The following is a 19,286-nucleotide window of genomic DNA, read 5'->3' on the forward strand; positions in this document are numbered from 1 at the left end:
ACTCTAAGTTTGGTGTTGGGAGGCCATGCTCTGAGTATCTGTGAGGCTCCATAAGAGCCCACTGTCAAGCTATTGACATTAAAGAAGCGCTTATTGGGAGGCAACCCAATCTTTACTTATCTATGTTAAATTTTCATTTTCTATTGTTATTTTATGTTTTCTATAGGTTGATGATCATGTGAAGTCACAAAAACAACTGAAAAAGAAAAAATAGAATGAAAAATAGTATTAAAAATAGAACACCCTGGAGGAGAAACTTAGTGGCGTTTAAACGCCAGTAAGGGTAGCAGAATGGGCGTTAAACGCCCAGTCTGGCACCATTCTAGGTGTTTAACGCCAGAAAGGGGCACAGAGCTGGCGTTTAACGCCCGAAAAGCGCAAGAAACTGGCGTTAAATGCCAGAAATGGGCAGCAACCTGGCATTTAACGCCAGGATTGGCAGAGAAGGGCATTTTGTACGCCACTTGGTGCAGGGATGAAAAATCCTTGACACCTCAGGATCTGTGGACCCCACAGGATCCCCACCTACCCCACCTCTCTCTCTCTTCTTCACCCATTCACTAATCACCTCAATACCTCTTCCCCAAAAACTCCTCACCTATCAAATCCTACCCTCTCCTCCATAAACCCTTCACCAATCCACATCCATCCATCATAAAACCCTACTTACCTCACATTTCAAATTCAAACCACTTTCCCTCCCAAACCCACCCTATATGGCTGAACCCTAGCCCTCTCTCCACCCCTATATAAACCCATCTTCACTCCTTCATTTTCACACGACATAAACACTACTTCTCCCCCTTGGCTGAAACACCAACCCACCTCCATCTCCTCTATTTCTTCTTCTTCTTCTACTCTCTTCTTTCTTCTTTTGCTCGAGGACGAGCAAATCTTCTAAGTTTGGTGTGGTAAATGCATTGCTTTTTGTTTTTTCATAACCATTTATGGCACCAAAGGCCAGAGAAACCTATAGAAAGAGGAAAGGGAAGGCAAAAGCTTCCACCTCCGAGTCATGGGAAATGGAGAGATTCATCTCAAAGGTGTATCAAGACCACTTCTATGAAGTTGTGGCCAAGAAGAAGGTGATCCCCGAGGTCCCTTTCAAACTCAAAAAGGGTGAATATCCGGAGATCCGACATGAGATTCGAAGAAGACGTTGGGAAGTTCTCACCAACCCCATTCAACAAGTCGGAATCTTAATAGTTCAAGAGTTCTATGCCAATGCATGGATCACCAAGAACCATGATCAAAGTGTGAACCCGGACCCTAAGAATTGGCTTACAATGGTCCGAGGAAAATACTTAGATTTCAGTCCAAAAAATGTAAGGCTGGCATTCAACTTGCCCATGATGCAAGGAGATGCACACCCTACACTAGAATGGTCAACTTTGATCAAAGGTTGGACCAAGTCCTCATAGACATTTGTGAAGAGGGCGCTCAATGGGAGAGGAGTAACAAAGGCAAGGAAGAGACATTAAGGAGCTCAAGCACTCCATAAGATCTTCAAGAGGAAGAACAAGCCGCCATCACTAAGGTGGACCCGTTCTTTAATTTCCTTGTTCTTTATTTTTTGTTTTTCGAATTTTTATGCTTTATGTTTATTTATGTTTGTGTCTTTATTACATGATCACTAGTGTCTAAGTGTCTATGCCTTAAAGCTATGAAAATAAATCCATCACCTTTCTTAAATGGAAAATGTTTTTAATTGAAAAAGAAAAAGAAGTACATGAATTTCAAATTTTAAAATAGTTTAATTATTTTGATGTGGTGGCAATACTATTATTTTTCTGAATGAATGCTTGAACAGTGCATATTTTTGAATTTGTTGTTTAAAGAATGTTAAAATTGTTGGCTCTTGAAAGAATGATGGGAAAAGGAAAAATGTTATTTGATAATCTGAAAGATCATAAAATTGATTCTTGAAGCAAGAAAAAGCAGTGAAAAGCTTACAGAAAAAAAAATGTGGCGAAAAAAAGAAAAAAAAAAGAAAGAGAGAAAGAAAAAGAAAAAACAAGCAGAAAAAGCCAATAGCCCTTTAAACCAAAAGGCAAGGATAAAATAAAAAGGATCCAAGGCTTTGAGAATCAGTGGATAGGAGGGCCCACAGGAATAAAATCCTGGCCTAAGCGGCTAAACCAAGCTGTCCCTAACCATGTGCTTGTGGCGTGAAGGTGTCAAGTGAAAACTTGAGACTAAGCGGTTAAAGTCGTGGTCCAAAGTAAAAAAAAAAAGAGAGAGAGTGTGCTTAAGAGCTCTGGGCACCTCTAACTGGGGACTCTAGCAAAGCTGAGTCACAATCTGAAAAGGTTCACCCAGTTATGTGTCTGTGGCATTTATGTATCCGGTGGTAATACTGGAAAACAAAATGCTTAGGGTCACGGCCAAGACTCATAAAGTAACTGTGTTCAAGAATCAACATACTGAACTAGGAGAATCAATAACACTATCTGAATTCTGAGTTCCCATAGATGCCAATCATTCTGAACTTCAAAGGATAAAGTGAGATGCCAAAACTATTCAGAAGCAAAAAGCTAAAAGCCCCGCTCATCTAATTAAGACTGATCTTCATAGATGTTTTTGGAATTCATTGTATATTCTATTCTTTTTATCCTATTTTATTTTTGGTTGCTTGGGGACAAGCAACAATTTAAATTTGGTGTTGTGATGAGCGGATAATTTATACCCTTTTTGGCATTGCTTTTAGTATGTTTTTAGTATATTTTAGTTAGTTTTTATTATATTTTTATTAGTTTTTATTTAAAAATCACATTTCTAGACTTTACTATGAGTTTGTGTATTTTTCTGTGATTTCAGGTATTTTCTAGCTGAAATTGAGGGACCTGAGCAAAAATCTGATTCAGAGGCTGAAAAGGGACTGCAGATGCTGTTGGATTCTGACCTCCCTGCACTCGAAGTGGATTTTCTGGATCTGCAGATACCCAATTGGCGCGCACTCAATTGTGTTGGAAAGTAAACATCCTGAGCTTTCCAGAAATATATAATAGTACATACTTTGCCCAAGATTTGATGGCCCAAACCGGCGTTCCAAGTCAGCATAGAAATTTTGGCGTCAAAACGCCAGAACTGGCATAAAAGCTAGAGTTAAACGCCCAAACTGGCACAAAAGCTGGAAGCTTCAATGCTCAGCCCAAGCACACACGAAGTGGGCCCAGAAAAAGATTTCTGCATTAATTACCTATTTCTGTAACCCTAGGGTACTAGTTTTCTATAAATAGGACCTTTTGCTATGGTATTTAGGGACGCTTTTCAGATATACCTTTTGATCTTTATGTTCACGTTTGGGGGCTGGCCATTCGGCCATGCCTAGACGCTGTTCTTATGTATTTTCAACGGTGGAGTTTCTACACACCATAGATTAAGGTGTGGAGCTCTACTATTCTTCATGAATTAATACAATTACTATTGTTCTTCTATTCAATTCACGCCTACTTCTTCTCTAAGATATTCATTTGTTCTTCAACTTGATGAATGTGATGATCCATGACACACATCATCATTCTCACCTATGAACATGTTCCTGACAACCATCTCTATTCTACTAGCAATGGCTTGAATGCGTATCTCTTGGGTTTCTAATCTAAGATTGGAACCTTCGTGCTATAGGCTAGAATTATTGGCGGTCATTCTTGAGATCCGAAAAGTCTAAACCTTGTCTGTGGTATTCCGAGTAGGATCTGGGAAGGGATGACTGTGACGAGCTTCAAACTCGCGATTGTTGGGCGTGTGACAAACGCAAAAGGATCAATGGATCCTATTCCAACATGATCGAGAACCGACAGATGATTAGCCGTGCGGTGACAGCGCATTTGAAACATTTTCACTAAGAGGATGGGAAGTAGCCATTGACAACAGTGATGCCCAACATAAAGCTTGCCATGGAAGGGAGTATGAATGGTTGGAAGAAGGCAATAGGAAAGCAGAGGTTCAGAAGGAACAAAGAATCTTCATACGCTTATCTGAAATTCCTACCAATGAATTACATAAGTATATCTATCTTTATTCTATTTTATATTTTATCCATCTTTTAATTATCAATTCTCCATAACCATTTGAATCTGCCTGACTGAGATTTACAAGATGACCATAGCTTGCTTCAAGCCGACAATCTCCGTGAGATCGACCCTTACTCACGTAAGGTATTACTTGGATGACCCAGTGCACTTGTTAGTTAGTTGTGCGGAATTGTGCCAAAGTGTGATTCACATTTGAGAGCTCCAAGTCTTAGGTGCCATTGTTGATGATCACAATTTTGTGCACCAGCATGCACCGAGGACGGTGCAAATTTCTAAGTGTGGGGAGGTCGTCCGACCGACCTCCATGGGTAACAACTTTCTTTTTCAACACCAATTTTTAATTTTTGTCTTTGTTAGATTAGTTGTTGTATTGCATGATAGGTTGCATGCTAGTTAGAATTGTACATATTTTTACCACTTCTTTTTATGTTAGAACTACTTGGTTAGGGTGATGATTTCTTTTCCAAGAAAAATTGTTTTGCGGCACCCTACCAATTTGAAAATTTTTTTTTCTTGTTGAACTTGCTTGAAGAATGTATTTTGGAACATGGTTTTTGAGCTAAGAACACAAGCATGTGAGTTTTGAGCCCAATTGCGTGGTTACATCTTATAACCACTAATTTTCATTCTTGTGTGCATTATTCTCTTTCTATGATTGTAATCTTTAGTTTGTTTGATTCTTTCTGTCCATTATTACATGTATGAATGCATTTATATGATTGAGACCATCATTTCATTTAGCTCACTTACCCAAATAGCCTACCTTTCATCAACCATTGTTAGCCAATTTTGAGCCTATTTAATCCTTTTGTTCTTAATTGTAGCACATCACTACCCCTAAGTGAAAAATAATAAATATCCCTTAAGTTGGATCTTTGATTAGCTTAGGCTAGTGAGAGTGTGTATCATTTGGGTATGGAAAACTTAGGACATTAGTTGAGGTAAAAGTGTATTTTGTATTTTTATTGAAAATCATGGAATTGGGTACATATTCATGCACCATATGTAAAACCATATGCATTGATATGTTTGTATATACTTTAAAAAAATGAAAAAGAAAAAGAACATATATATATATAAGAAAAAAAATATAGAAAAAAAAGAGAAAAAAATAAAAAGGGGACAAAAATGCCCCAAAGTTCAATAAAAATCAATGCATATGGAATGTTAATTAAAAAGAATGCATGAGTATGTAAAAAAGTGAGAATCATGGGTAGCTAGGCATTGAATTAGAATTGTATAGGTTGTTATATGTGTTTGGTGAGAGCTTAGGCTAATCAAAGATTCAAATTTCAGGCTCACTTGACCATATGCATCCTACCTTGACCCTAGCCCCATTACAACCTATGAATAAGTCCTCATGATGAATGTATGCATGAATTGAATAATTGTTGATTATTAGATGAAAAATAAATCTTAGAAAGTGTGAGTAGAAGAGAATTGAGTGAATCGACCCTATACACTAGAGCGACTAGAGCGGATACACTTCCGGTGAGGGTTCGATGCTCAATTCCTTGTTCCTGGCTTTCATGAGCTTTTCTTCTTGCAAGTCTATTTGTACTCTATTTTGATATTTGAATTGGTAGAGTTTGTGGTTTATCTTGTGCTTAATTTGGGGGATTTTATCACCTTTTCTCACATTTATTCAATGAAATAGCATGGTTTTGCAATTCTCCCTTGATTTGTGCTTAAATGTGAAAACATGCTTTTTAGGCCTTAAAATAGCTAAATTTAATTTACTTTAATTTCATTCGATGCCTTGATGTGTTTGTTCAGTGATTTCAGGTTCTTAAGGCAAGTATTGGATGGAAGAAGTGAGGAGAGAAGCATGCAAAGTGGGAGAACTCATGAAGAAATGAAGGAACCGTAAAGCTGTCAAGCCTGACCTCTTCGCACTCAATCGACCATAACATGAGCTACAGAGGTCCAAATGAGGCAGTTCCAGTTGCATTGGAAAGCTAACATCCGGGGCTTCAAAATGAAATAACATTTTCCATATGTTGCTTCGCTTTAGGGGCGCCCGCGAGCCATGTACGCGTGCGTGCCGATGCTGCTCGTGGCCCACTAAAGATGAAATCGCTGGGGGCTATTTCTGAAGCACTTTGGGCCCAACCCAACTCATTTCTAATGCTATTTCATGCAGAATTCAAGCTTGGGTAAGGGAGGGCAATTTTTTGTAGCATTAGCATCATGTAGGTTAGTTTCTAGTGAGAGAAGCTCCCTCTTCTCTCTAGAATTAGGTTAGGTTAATCCATCTTAGATCTAGGCATGATTTCTTGATTTCATCTTGTTTCCTTTACAATTTCTTATTCTACTACTCTATTCTTCTTAGTTCTCTTGTCAATTTTACTTTTATGACTCTTTTATGTTTATGAATGCTCATGTTGGATTTTGTTTACCTTAAAAGAAATTGAATGTTTGATGTTCTTTTAATTGATGATTTGAGTTGTTGATTTACTTTACCTACAATTGGTAGTTGGTAGATTTATTATTCTTGCAATTTTACTATGCTTTCCATTCATGCCATCCAAGTGTTTGACAAAATGCTTGGTTGGTCTTTAGAGTAGATTTTGAGCATTCTTGGCTTGGAAAGAGTAATAAGGCAATCTTGAGTCATGAAAATCCAACTCATGTTGGTGATCTAGAGTTGTTAGTTAATATTATTTTCATTGACTCTAATCTTTTGCTAATTCAATTAGTGAGTTGATTAGGACATTTGGATTGAGATTAACTAGTCTTATTCGACTTTCTCTCATGGAAGATAACTTATACCTTCTTCCAATGTTGGAGATGACGAAATGAGATAGATTCTTGTTATTATTGTGATATGATTGATTATTCTTGTTTGACATTCTCCCTATGTGAAGATAACATGATACCTTCTTCCATTTGTTGGAATTGACTAAATAAGATGAATTAATCATTGTATGACTAGGATAGAAAGCCTATGATCTCATTTCTTGCCATGAATGTCTCTCTTCATTAATTACTTTCTTTAATTGCTCTTTTTACTTTTCTTGTCATTTATTTTATTTCACTCTTATCAATCAAAAACCCCCATTTACATCCTTCATAGCCAATAATTGATCACTTCATTGCAATTCCTTGTGAGACGACCTGGAGTCTAAATACTTCGGTTAATTCTTATTTAGGGTTTTTTACTTGTGACAACTCAAATTTTTGATTGGGAGGATTGTTTGTTGGTGTAGAACTATACTTGCAACGAGAATTATTTTGTGTGAAATTCTATACCGACACGACAATTTTCTTAAATCACAATCCAAGAAGACACCAGATCTAACTTAAAGAACTAAGGGGTAGCAATCACACAACTGGAATCACAATTTGGATACTTATCCAAGTAGATACCAATGTCTACAAATGCATTTTTCAGTGATACCATGACCAATCCAAGAGGGGAATGCAAAACTATCACATTAAGAAGTGGGAAGGTGGTGAAGGAGACATCCTCAAGCCTCAACTTGCAAGAGGAAGAGGCTGCCAATGACTCAGAAATAAAGGAGGAAGAAGAGATACATACTCCAACCCCACCAAAGCAAGTCTTGAAGCCTTATGTACCAAAAATACCTTACCCACAAAGGTTGAGAAAAGATGGAAAGACAGCCAGTTTTCTAGGTTCTTGGAGATCTTTAAGAGGCTCCAAATTAACATCCCTTTTGCTGAAGTACTAGAACAAATGCAACTCTATGCCAAGTTCCTAAAAGAGCTCATGATAAAGAAAAAAACTGGGGAGAAAAGGAACTATAGTGCTCACAGAAGAATGTAGTGCTATCATACAAAAGAAGCTTCCCCAAAAGATGAAAGACCCTGGGAGCTTTCAAATCCCCTGCATCATAGGGGATATTAGCATTGAAAAAGCATTGTGTGATATGAAAGCTAGCATCAACGTTATGTCCTTATCCATGATGAAGAGAATGAGAATTGAAGAGGCCAAACCAACAAGAATTCCACTTCAACTAGCTGTTAGGACATTCAAGTTTCCCCATGGAGTAATGGAGGACTTGTTGGTAAAGGTAGGACAGTTTATCTTCCCAGCTGATTGTGTAGTGCTTGACATGGAGGAAGAGGCTAATACATTAATCATACTAGGGAGACCATTCTTAGCAACAGCTGGGGCTATAATTCATGTACAAAAGGGAGAGTTGGTACTAAGACTGCATGAAGAAAAGATTGTGTTCAATATTTTCACTACAATGAGCTACCCAAAGGAGTCCATTGGTGAATTCATGATGGTAGACACAATGGAGAAGCTGGTTCAAGGAGTCCTAGAAGAATATCAATGTGAAGAAGTAGTGGAGCAAGATCAACAAACATCATGTGGTGAACTACCACAAAAAATCATAGAAGGCTCAATCATGCTAGACAAGACAAACAAAGAGAAAGTGAAAGAACTAAAGCTGGAGTTGAAAACCCTGACCCCAAGCTTGAATTATGCTTACTTGGGGAGCAATGACACATATCCAATAATCATCATCTCAAGCTTGAGTGAAGAACAAGAAGAGGAGCTCATCAATGTGTTGAGGCAACACAAAGATGCCATAGGGTGGACACTTTCAGATTTAATGAGGATTAGCCCTTCAATGTGCATGCATAAAATCCTTCTTGAGGAGGATGCCAAGCCCTCAATATAGCCACAACGAAGATTGAATCCAATAATAAAGGAAGTGGTACAAAAAGAAGTGCTGAAGCTATGGCAAGCAAGGGTGATTTACCCTATCTCAGACAGCCCTTGGGTGAGTTTGGTACAAGTAGTTCCCGAGAAGGGGGGAATCACAGTTGTGCCAAATGAAAGAAATGAGTTGATACCAACAAGAACAGTGACTGAATGGTGCATGTGTATAGATGGTGCATGAATTGTAAATTACACTTTTCACAACTCGTACCACTAACCAGCAAGTGCACTGGGTCGTCCAAGTAATACCTTACATGAGTAAGGGTCGATCCCACGGAGATTGTCGGCTTGAAGCAAGCTATGGTTATTTTCTAATTCTCAGTCAGGAAGTCAATGATAAGAGTGATTATATTGGTGGATCACCGTTGTCAATGGCTACCATCCGTCCTCTCAGTGAAAATGGTCCAAATGCGCTGTCACCGCATGGCTAATCATTTGTCGGTTCTCACTCATGTTGGAATAGGATCCATTGATCCTTTTGCGTCTGTCACTACACCCAGCACTCGTGAGTTTGAAGTTCATCACAGTCATCCCACCCCAGATCCTACTCAGAATACCACAGACAAGGTTTAGACTTTCCGAATCTCAGGAATGGCTGCCAATAGTCCTAGCCTATACCATGAAGACTCTGATCATGAACCAAGAGACTAAGAGATATACACTGAATCTAAGGTAAAACGAAAGTGGTTGTCAGGCACGTGTTCATAGGTTGAGAATGGTGATGAGTGTCACGGATCATCACATTCATCAGGATGAAGTGCGAGTGAATATCTTAGAATAGAGACAAGCGTGATTGAATGGAAAACTGTAGTAATTGCATTAATTCATCGAAACACAGCAGAGCTCCTCACCCCCAACCATGGGGTTTAGAGACTCATGCCGTTAGAAATACAATATGAAACGTGTAAAATGTCATAAGGTCCATAATAAGTCTCTAAAAGTAGTATTTATACTAAACTAGTAGCTAGGGTTTACAGAAAATGAGTAAACTAAGATGGATAGTGCAGAAATCCACTTCCGAGACCCACTTAGTGTGTGTTTGGACTGAGCATTGAGCTTTACATGTGTAGAGGCTTCTTTTGGAGTTAAATTCCAGGTTACAGCTTGTTTGTGGCGTTTAACTCTGGTTTGTAACTTGTTTCTGGCGTTTAACTTCAGAATAGGGCAAGAAGTTAGCGTTCAATGCCAGTTTGCGTCATCAAAACTCGAGCAAAGTATGGACTATTAACTATTGCTGGAAAGCCCTGGATGTCTACTTTCCAACGCAATTGAGAACGCACCAATTGGGTTTCTGTAACTCGAGAAAATCCATTTCGCGTGGAGCACGGTCAGAATCCAACAGTATCTGCAGTCTTTTTTCAGCCTCTGAATCAGATTAAAGCTCAGATCCCTCAATTTCAGCCAGAAAATACCTGAAATCACAGAAAAACACACAAACTCATAGTAAAGTCCAGAAATGTGATTTTTGCATAAAAGCTAATGAAACTATACTAAAAAGTAGCTAAATCCTACTAAAACTATAATGAAAATACCCTCAAAAAGCATATAAAAATATCCGCTCATCACAACACCAAACTTAAACTGTTGCTTGTCTTCAAGCAACTAGATAAATAAAACAGGATAGATAGAAGGTCAAGAGGCAATAACATCTCAGATTTTTACATGAAGCTCAAATTCTCATTAGATGAGTGGGACTAGTAGCTTTTTGCTTCTGAACAGTTTTGGCATCTACATTTATCCTTTGAAGTTCAGAATGATTGGCATCTATAGGAATTCAGAATTCAGATAGTGTTATTGATTCTCCTAGTTTAGTATGTTGATTCTTGAACACAGCTACTTTATGAGTCTTGGCCGTGGCCCTAAGCACTTTGTTTTCCAGTATTACCACCGGATACATAAATGCCACAGACACATAACTGGGTGAACTTTTTCAGATTGTGACTCAGCTTTGCTAGAGTCCCCAATTAGAGGTGTCCAGAGTTCTTAAGCACACTCTTTTTGCTTTGGATCATGATTTTAACCGCTCAGTCTCAAGCTTTTCACTTGACACCTTCACGCCACAAGCACATGGTTAAGCACAGCTTGGTTTAGCCGCTTAGGCCGAGATTTTATTCCTTTGGGTCCTCCTATCCACTGATGCTCAAAGCCTTGGACCCTTTTTATGTTACCCTTACCTTTTGGTTTAAAGGGCTATTGGCTTTTTTTTTTTTTGCTGTTTTTTCTTGCTTCAAGAATCAATTTCATGATTTTTTAGATTATCAATAACATTTCTCTTTTTCATCATTCTTCAAGAGCCAACAATTTTAACATTCATAAACATCAAATTCAAAAGATATATGCACTGTTCAAGCATTCATTCAGAGAACAAAAAGTATTGCCACCACATATAAATAATAAATTTTTTTTCAATTCGAAAATAAAATTGCCACCTTGTTCTAAAAATCTGCTATTTTATTTATATTCAATGATGATAAGAAAGATAAATTATAACTTAATTAGGGATAAAATAAAAAAAACAAAGATAAAGGTACTAATTACTACTACTCATATAACTTCTAAGGCAGATTTCTAATAGTAAAAGTTATCACAGATTTAAGGTTAAGATTAGGACTCAACAACCTTTCTTTTGGGAGATGGATGCTCCTTTAGTCTGTGGGGTGCTTGACCCTTTAAGAGATAGCTTCTGGCGCTTCAGCTCCTGTAGCTCACGCCCTTGCTCCTCTTGTTCCGTCAGCAGTTTACAGAGCATATTATTTTGAACTTGTTGATCTTCTTTTGGTTGATCCATAGCCTCTTGCAGCTTGGTGACAGAGGCCTCTAGGCGGGTCCAGTAGTCAATCTGAGGGATTTCTGGGAGGAACTCCTATGCCCTCCTTTTGATGGGGTTGTCTTGCACCTGTTGTCCTTCCATTGATTTTTTTGTGATTAGGTGCTCGACTGAGATATACTCATCCACTCCCATCTTTACCCCAGCATCCTTGAATAGCAGAGATATTAAGCTTGGGTAAGCTAATTTAGCTTCTTTAGAGTTCTTGTTTGCAATTATGTAGAGCTCACTCAAAATCAGATCTTCAACCTCCACTTCATTTCCCTGCATAATACAATGGATCATGACTGCTCTTTTGAGGGTAACCTCAGAGCGGTTACTGGTGGGCAATATGGAACGCCCAATGAAATTCAGCCAGCCTCTGGCGACTGGTTTGAGATCCCCTCTCTTGAGTTTATTTGGGACACCCTTTGTGTTGGTTGTCTACTTGGTTCCAGGGATGCATATATCCTTCAGAATTTGGTCCAAGCGCTTATCTGATCTCACCATTCTCTTACTGAAAGAATCCAAATCATCTTGTAGTTGTTGCAGCTTGAAGATCTCTCTTATTTTGTCAATGTGGAAGTAAATAGCCTTCCCTCTGACCATGGTTCGAAAGGTGTAAAAGGTGATTCCGGCCCTTCTCTTCCTATCTGTTTGCCACACATTTGTGTAGAATTCCTGAACCATATTTTTTCCCACCTTTGTCTCAGGATTAGCTAGGATTTCCCAGCCCCTATTTCGAATTTGCTCTTGGATCTCCGGATATTCGTCTTCATTCAGATCAAATTTAACTTCCGGGATCACTAATCTTAGACCCATTATTCTGTAGTAATGGTCTGAATGTTCTTTTGTTAAGAACTTCTCATGATTCCAAAGTGGTTTTGGAATATTCTCTTTATTTCCTCTTAAAGTGGTTTGTTTTCCTCTAGGAGCCATGATCTCAGTGAGTCTTAGCTCAATGATCACGTAAAATACAACACACCAAACTTAGAGGTTTGCTTGTCCTCAAGCAAAAGAAAGAAAAGGAGAGGAATAGAAGAAGAGGCAAGTTTGAATTGTGGAGGAGCGGGGGAGGCCGAGTTTGGATTTATAAAGGAGGGGGTGGGTTTGAAAATTTTGAAAAAGATATGATAGAAGATATGATTTGTAAAAAGATACTTATGATATGCAAAAGATGAAATTTTAAATTTGAAAAGATAATAGGGGGAATTTGAAAAAGATAGATTAAATTTTGAAAAGATAATATGATAGTTTGAAAAAGATTTGAAAAGAATTTAAAAAGATAGATGAGTTTTTGAAAAATATTTGAAACGGAATTAAGAGATACATGGATTTTGAAAAAGATTTTTAAGAGGGGTTTAAAAAAAATGAAGAAAGATTTTTAGGATAAATATTTTTTTTTTTTGAATTTGAAATTGAAAGATGAGAGTTTGTAACATGTTTATGCAAGAAATTGTGGATGAAATCATAAAAATTAGAAAAAAATTAGATTTGGAAAACAAAACTTCCTTCTCTCCACAATCCTGGTGTTAAACGCCCAACTGCAGCATGTTTTGGGCGTTTAACGCCCCTCTGTAGCCTCTTTTGGGCATTTTACGCCTAACTATTCCTTCTGGCTGGCGTTAAACGCCAGAATCCTTTGTCACTGGGCATTTTTCTGAACGCCTAGGATGCTGTAAGTGTGGCGTTAAACGCCCAGAATGGTACTCATTCTGGCGTTTAACGCCCAGAAAGGTATCATTACTGGCGTTAAACGCCCAGTAGATGCTTCTTTTGGGCATTTAACGCCCAATTATACCTCTTACTGGCATTTTCTTGCCAGTGAGCTCCTTCTCCCTGTTTTATACTCTGAATCCTTCTGTAACCCTATAAACTTATGCAATTAATTCTTTACCTTGAAGATTATTTATATTAAACTTGTATAATTATTATTTAAATAAAAATAGGCTTTGCTAATGGCTGGGTTACCTCCCAGCAAGCGCTTCTTTATTGTCTTTAGCTAGACCTTGCTGAGCTTTTAATCTAGCCTAAGCTTTGAGCACTCTTGCTCAACATTGCCTTCAAGAAAATGCTTGATTCTCTGTCCATTAACAATGAACTTCTTATTAGAATCAATGTCTTGAAGCTCCATATAGCCATATGGTGACACACTTGTAATCACATATGGTCCCCTCCACCGGGATTTCAGTTTCCCGGGGAATATTCTGAGCCTAGAGTTAAACTGCAGAACCTTCTGTCCTGGTTCAAAGACTCTAGATGACAGCTTTCTGTCATGCCACCTTTTTGCTTTCTCTTTGTAAAGCTTGGTATTTTCGAAAGCAGTGAGTCTGAATTCCTCTAGCTCATTCAGCTGGAGCAATGTTTTTTCTCCAGCTAATTTAGCATCAAAGTTTAGGAATCTGGTTGCCCAGTAGGCCTTATGCTCCAGTTCCACAGGCAGATGACAGGCCTTACCATACACAAGCTGGTATGGAGAGGTCCCTATAGGAGTCTTGAATGCTGTTCTGTATGCCCATAGAGCGTCATCCAAGCTTCTTGCCCAATCTTTTCTACGGGTACTTACAGTCTATTCCAGGATTCTTTTTATTTCTCTATTAGAGACTTCAGCTTGCCCATTTGTCTATGGATGATATGGAGTTGCCACCTTGTGGCTAATTCCATGTCGGACCATAGTAGAGTAAAGCTGTTTGTTGCAGAAGTGAGTGCCCCCATCACTGTTAGTGCTCTAGGGACACCAAACCTGATGAAGATATGCTTCGGGAGGAACTTCAGCACTGTCTTAGTATCATTGGTGGGTGTTGCGATGGCCTCTACCCATTTGGATACATAGTCGACTGCCACCAGAATATAAGTGTTTGAGTATGATGGTGGGAAAGGCCCCATGAAGTCAATACCCCATACGTCAAACAACTCAATCTCTAAGACCCCTTGCTGAGGCATGGCGTAACTGTGAGGCAGATTACCAGCTCTCTGGCAGCTGTCACAGTTATGCACAAACTCTCGGGAGTCTTTATAGAGAGTGGGCCAGTAGAAGCCACATTGGAGGACTTTTGTGGCTGTTCGCTCACCTCCAAAATGTCCTCCATACTGTGATCCATGACAATGCCATAGGATCTTCTATGCTTCTTCTCTAGGCACACACCTACGGATTATTCCGTCTGTACATCTCTTAAAGAGATATGGTTCATCCCACAGGTAGTACTTTGCATCAGTAATTAATTTTTTCTTTTGTTGTTGCTGTACTCCTTGGGTATGAATCTTGCAGCTTTATAGTTTGCAATGTCTGCAAACCGTGGTGTTTCCTGGATGGCAAACAGTTGCTCATCCGGAAAGGTTTCAGAGATCGCAATAGAGGGATGGGACGCCCCTTCTACTGGTTCTATCCGGGACAGATGATCAGCCACTTGGTTCTCTGTCCCTTTTCTGTCTTTTATTTCTATATCAAACTCTTGCAGAAGCAACACCCATCTTATGAGCCTGGGTTTTGAATCCTGCTTCGTGAGTAGATATTTAAGAGCAGCATGGTTAGTGTACACAATCACTTTTGATCCTAATAAGTATGATCTAAACTTGTCAATAGCATAAACCACTGCAAGAAATTCTTTTTTTGTGGTTGTGTAATTTTCTGGGCATCATTTAAAACACGGCTAGCATAATAAATGACATGCAGAAGCTTGTTATGCCTTTGTCCCAGTACTGCACCAATGGTATGGTCACTGGCATCACACATTAGTTCAAATGGTAATGTCTAGTCTAGTGCAGAAATAACTGATGCTGTGACCATCTTAGCTTTTAGAGTTTCAAACGCCTACAAACACTCTGTGTCAAACACAAATGGCATGTCAGCAGCTAGCAGATTACTCAGAGGTTTTGTAATTTTTGAAAAATCCTTTATAAACCTCCTATAGAATCCTGCATGCCCCAGAAAGCTTCTGATTGCCTTAACATTGGCAGGTGGTGGTAATTTTTCAATTACTTCAACTTTAGCTTGATCTACCTCTATTCCCTTGTTTGAAATTTTATGCCCAAGGACAATCCCTTCAGTCACCATAAAGTGACATTTTTCCCAGTTTAAAACTAGGTTGGTCTCTTGGCATCTTTTCAGAATAAGTGCTAAATGGTTAAGGCAGGAGCTGAATGAATCTCCAAATACTGAAAAGTCATCCATGAAGACTTCCAGAAATTTCTCTACCATATCAGAGAAGATAGAGAGCATGCACCTCTGAAAGGTTGCAGGTGCATTGCACAGACCAAAAGGCATCCTTCTGTAGACAAACACTCCAGAACGACATGTGAATGCTGTTTTCTCTTGGTCCTGAGGATCTACTGCAATTTGGTTGTAACCTGAATAGCCATACAAAAAGCAGTAGTATTCATGACCTGCTAGTCTTTCTAGCATCTGGTCTATGAATGGTAAAGGAAAGTGATTCTTCCTGGTGGCTGTATTGAGCCTTCTGTAATCAACACACATACGCTACCCTGTAACTGTTCTTGTAGGAACCAGTTCATTCTTTTCATTATGAACCACTATCATGCCTCCCTTTTTGGGGACAATTTGGACAGGGCTCACCCAGGGGCTATCAGAAATGGGATAAATAATCCCAGCCTCCAATAACTTGGTGACCTCTTTCTGCACCACCTCCTTCATGGCTGGATTTAGCCGCCTCTATGGTTGAACCACTGGCTTAGCATCGTCCTCCAATAGGATCTTGTGCATGCATCTTGCTGGGCTGATGCCTTTAAGATCACTTGTGGACCACCCAAGAGCTGCCTTGTGTGTCCTTAGCACTTGAAGTAGTGCTTTCTCTTCCTATGGATTTAAAGCAGAGCTTATGATCACCGGAAAAGTGTCACCTTCTCCCAAAAATGCGTATTTCAGGGATGATGGTAGTGGTTTGAGCTCGGGTTTTGGAGGTTTCTCCTCTTCCTGAGGAAATTTCAGAGGCTCTTTTATTTCCTCTGATTCCTCCAGATCAGGCTGAACATCTTTAAAGATATCTCTAGCTCTGATTCGAGACTCTCAGCCATGTTGATCTCCTCTACCAGGGAGTCAATAATATTAACACGCATGCAGTCTTTTGATGTGTCTGGATGCTTCATTGCCTCAACAGCATTCAGCTTGAACTCTTCCTTATTGACTCTTAAGGTCACCTACCCTTTTTGGACATCAATGAGAGTTCGTCTAGTTGCTAGGAAGGGTCTTCCTAAAATGAGAGTTGCACTTTTATGCTCCTCCATTTCCAGCACTACAAAGTCAGTGGGAAAGGCAAATGGCCTAACCTTGACAATCATGTCCTCAATTATGCCTGATGGATATTTAATGGAGCCATCAGCAAGTTGAAGACATATCCGGGTTGGTTTGACCTCTTCAGCCAAGCCAAGCTTTCTGATAGTGGATGCAGGGATTAGATAGATACTTGCCCCAAGGTCACATAGAGCTGTCTTGGTACAAGTGCCCTCTAATGTGCATGGTATCATAAAGCTTCCGGGATCCTTAAGCTTCTCTGGTAAGCTTGTTAGGATGACTGCACTGCATTCTTCAGTGAGAAAAACTTTTTCTGTTTCTCTCCAGTCCTTCTTATGACTTAAGATCTCTTTCATGAACATAGCATAAGAGGGTATTTGCACAAGTGCCTTTGCAAACGGAATCTTTATTTCAAGAGTCCTGAGATAGTCTGCAAAGTGGGCAAATTGTTTATCCTATTCCGCTTGGCAGAGTTTCTGAGGATAAGGTATTTTGGCTTTATATTCTTCAACCTTAGTTGCTGCAAGTTTATTTCCTACAGAGGCAGGTTGAGAAGCCTTCTTGAGGGAGTTAGTATCAGCACTTGCAGGTGTCTGATCCTTCACTGGCATTTGAACGCTAGAACTGGACATGGATTGGGCGTTTAACGCCAGATTCCTACCCTTTTCTGGCATTTGAACACCAGAACTAGACGTGGATTTGGAGTCTAACGCCAGTTTTTCACATGTTTCTGGTGTTTGATCGCCAGACCTATTCCTCTCTAGGCTCTTACTGTCCTCAGAGAGATTTTGGGTAGCAGGTTGCTCCCCCCTGTCAGCTGTTCTTTTCTTGGCTTTCTGCTGCTTTGTTTAGCATTTTTCCACTTTTTAATTGAACTGCTTGGCACTCCTCTGTTATCTGTTTTGATAACTGTTGTTTTGTCTGATTCAATTGTGATTCCATATCCTTGTTAGCAATTATAGTCTCTTGTAGTATCTCCTTAAATTCTGCTAACTGCCTTGTTATAGAAGATAATTGCTGATTGAGTTCAGCAACTTGTTCCTGAGGACTAAAGTCAGTGGACACTTCCTTAGCTTCTTCTTTCATGGAGGACTCATTACTTATGTACAGATGCTGATTTCTAGCAACTATATCAATAAGCTCTTGAGCCTCTTCAACAGTCTTTCTCATGTATATAGATCCACCAGCTGAGTGGTCTAGAGATATCTGAGCTTTTTCTGTAAGCCCGTAGTAGAAGATGTCTAACTGCACCGACTTTAAAAACATTTCAGAGGGACATTTCCTTAGCATTCCCCTGTACCTCTCCCAAGCGTTATAAAGGGATTCATCATCCTCTTGTTTAAAGACTTGGATCTCCAGCCTTAGCTGTGTCATCCTTTTTGGAGGGAAATATTGATTTAGGAATTTGTCTGATAGCTGTTTCCATGTTCTTATGCTTGCTGTAGGTTGGTTATTTAACCACCTCTTAGCTTGATTTTTTACAGCAAATGGAAACAGTAACAGCCTGTATACATCCTAATCTACCTCTTTGTCACTTAGTAGGTTCTTCCTGTGGAAGACCGGAATACTGGCAATTTTGCTGCACCATGACAATGAGCTGAGGATTTAGCTCAAAATTACTTGCTTTGATGGGAGGTATATAGATACTACTCCCATATGCAGCAGTAATGGGGTTAGCATATGACCCCAAAGTCCTTCTGAACTGTTCATTTCCACTTTTGTCCATGTTGGAGTAAGGGAGATGATGTGGATAAATATTTTATTTTATTTTATTATATATATATATATATATATATATATATATATTTCGAAATTAAAATAAATAAAAATAAATTAAAAAAATAAAATAAATGAAAAATGGGTGAATATTCTCGAAAAATGGAGAGAGAAAAAGTGGTTAGTAAGTTTTGAAAAATATATGATTTCAAAATTTTAAATGTTGAAACTTCCTCAATAAAGAAACACCAAACTTAAAATTTTTAGATCACAATAATAGAGTAAGAGTAGATTTTCGAAAATTATGAGCAATTAAAGGAAAGAATATATATTTTTGAATTTTAAATTTTATGAGGAAAGAGAAAAACCACAAAATGACACCAAACTTAAAATTTTTAGATCAGGACAATGAAAACAAGCAGGAAAACTTTGAATACCACAATGAGCACCAAAAACAACTTTTTTTTGAAAAATTTTTAAGAACACTAAAACACAAAGGACACCAAACTTAAAAATTTTTATACTCTGAACCAAAAAAGAAAAAATTTTCCTAATCTAAGCAATAAAATAGACCGTCAGTTGTCCAAACTCGAACAATCCCCGGCAATGGCGCCAAAAACTTGGTGCATGAATTGTAAATCATACTTTTCACAACTCGTACCACTAACCAGCAAGTGCACTGGGTCGTCCAAGTAATACCTTACGTGAGTAAGGGTCGATCCCACGAAGATTATCGGCTTGAAGCAAGCTATAGTTATTTTGTAATTCTTAGTCAGGAAGTCAATG

General features: G+C 38.8%; 1 protein-coding gene across 1 annotated transcript; it reads left to right on the forward strand.

Moving 5' to 3' along the window:
- The first annotated feature begins 7,855 nt into the window (after positions 1 to 7,855).
- Positions 7,856 to 8,689, forward strand: LOC148561631 (uncharacterized). Its single transcript, XM_088490774.1, has one exon. It carries the CDS (start codon positions 7,856 to 7,858, stop codon positions 8,687 to 8,689), a length of 834 nt encoding a protein of 277 aa, XP_088346900.1.
- The last annotated feature ends 10,597 nt before the right edge of the window (positions 8,690 to 19,286 follow it).

Source organism: Arachis ipaensis, chromosome B6 (genome assembly GCF_059453495.1).
Source record: "Arachis ipaensis isolate K30076 ecotype BB chromosome B6, ASM5945349v1, whole genome shotgun sequence".
Lineage (NCBI taxonomy): Eukaryota > Viridiplantae > Streptophyta > Magnoliopsida > Fabales > Fabaceae > Arachis > Arachis ipaensis.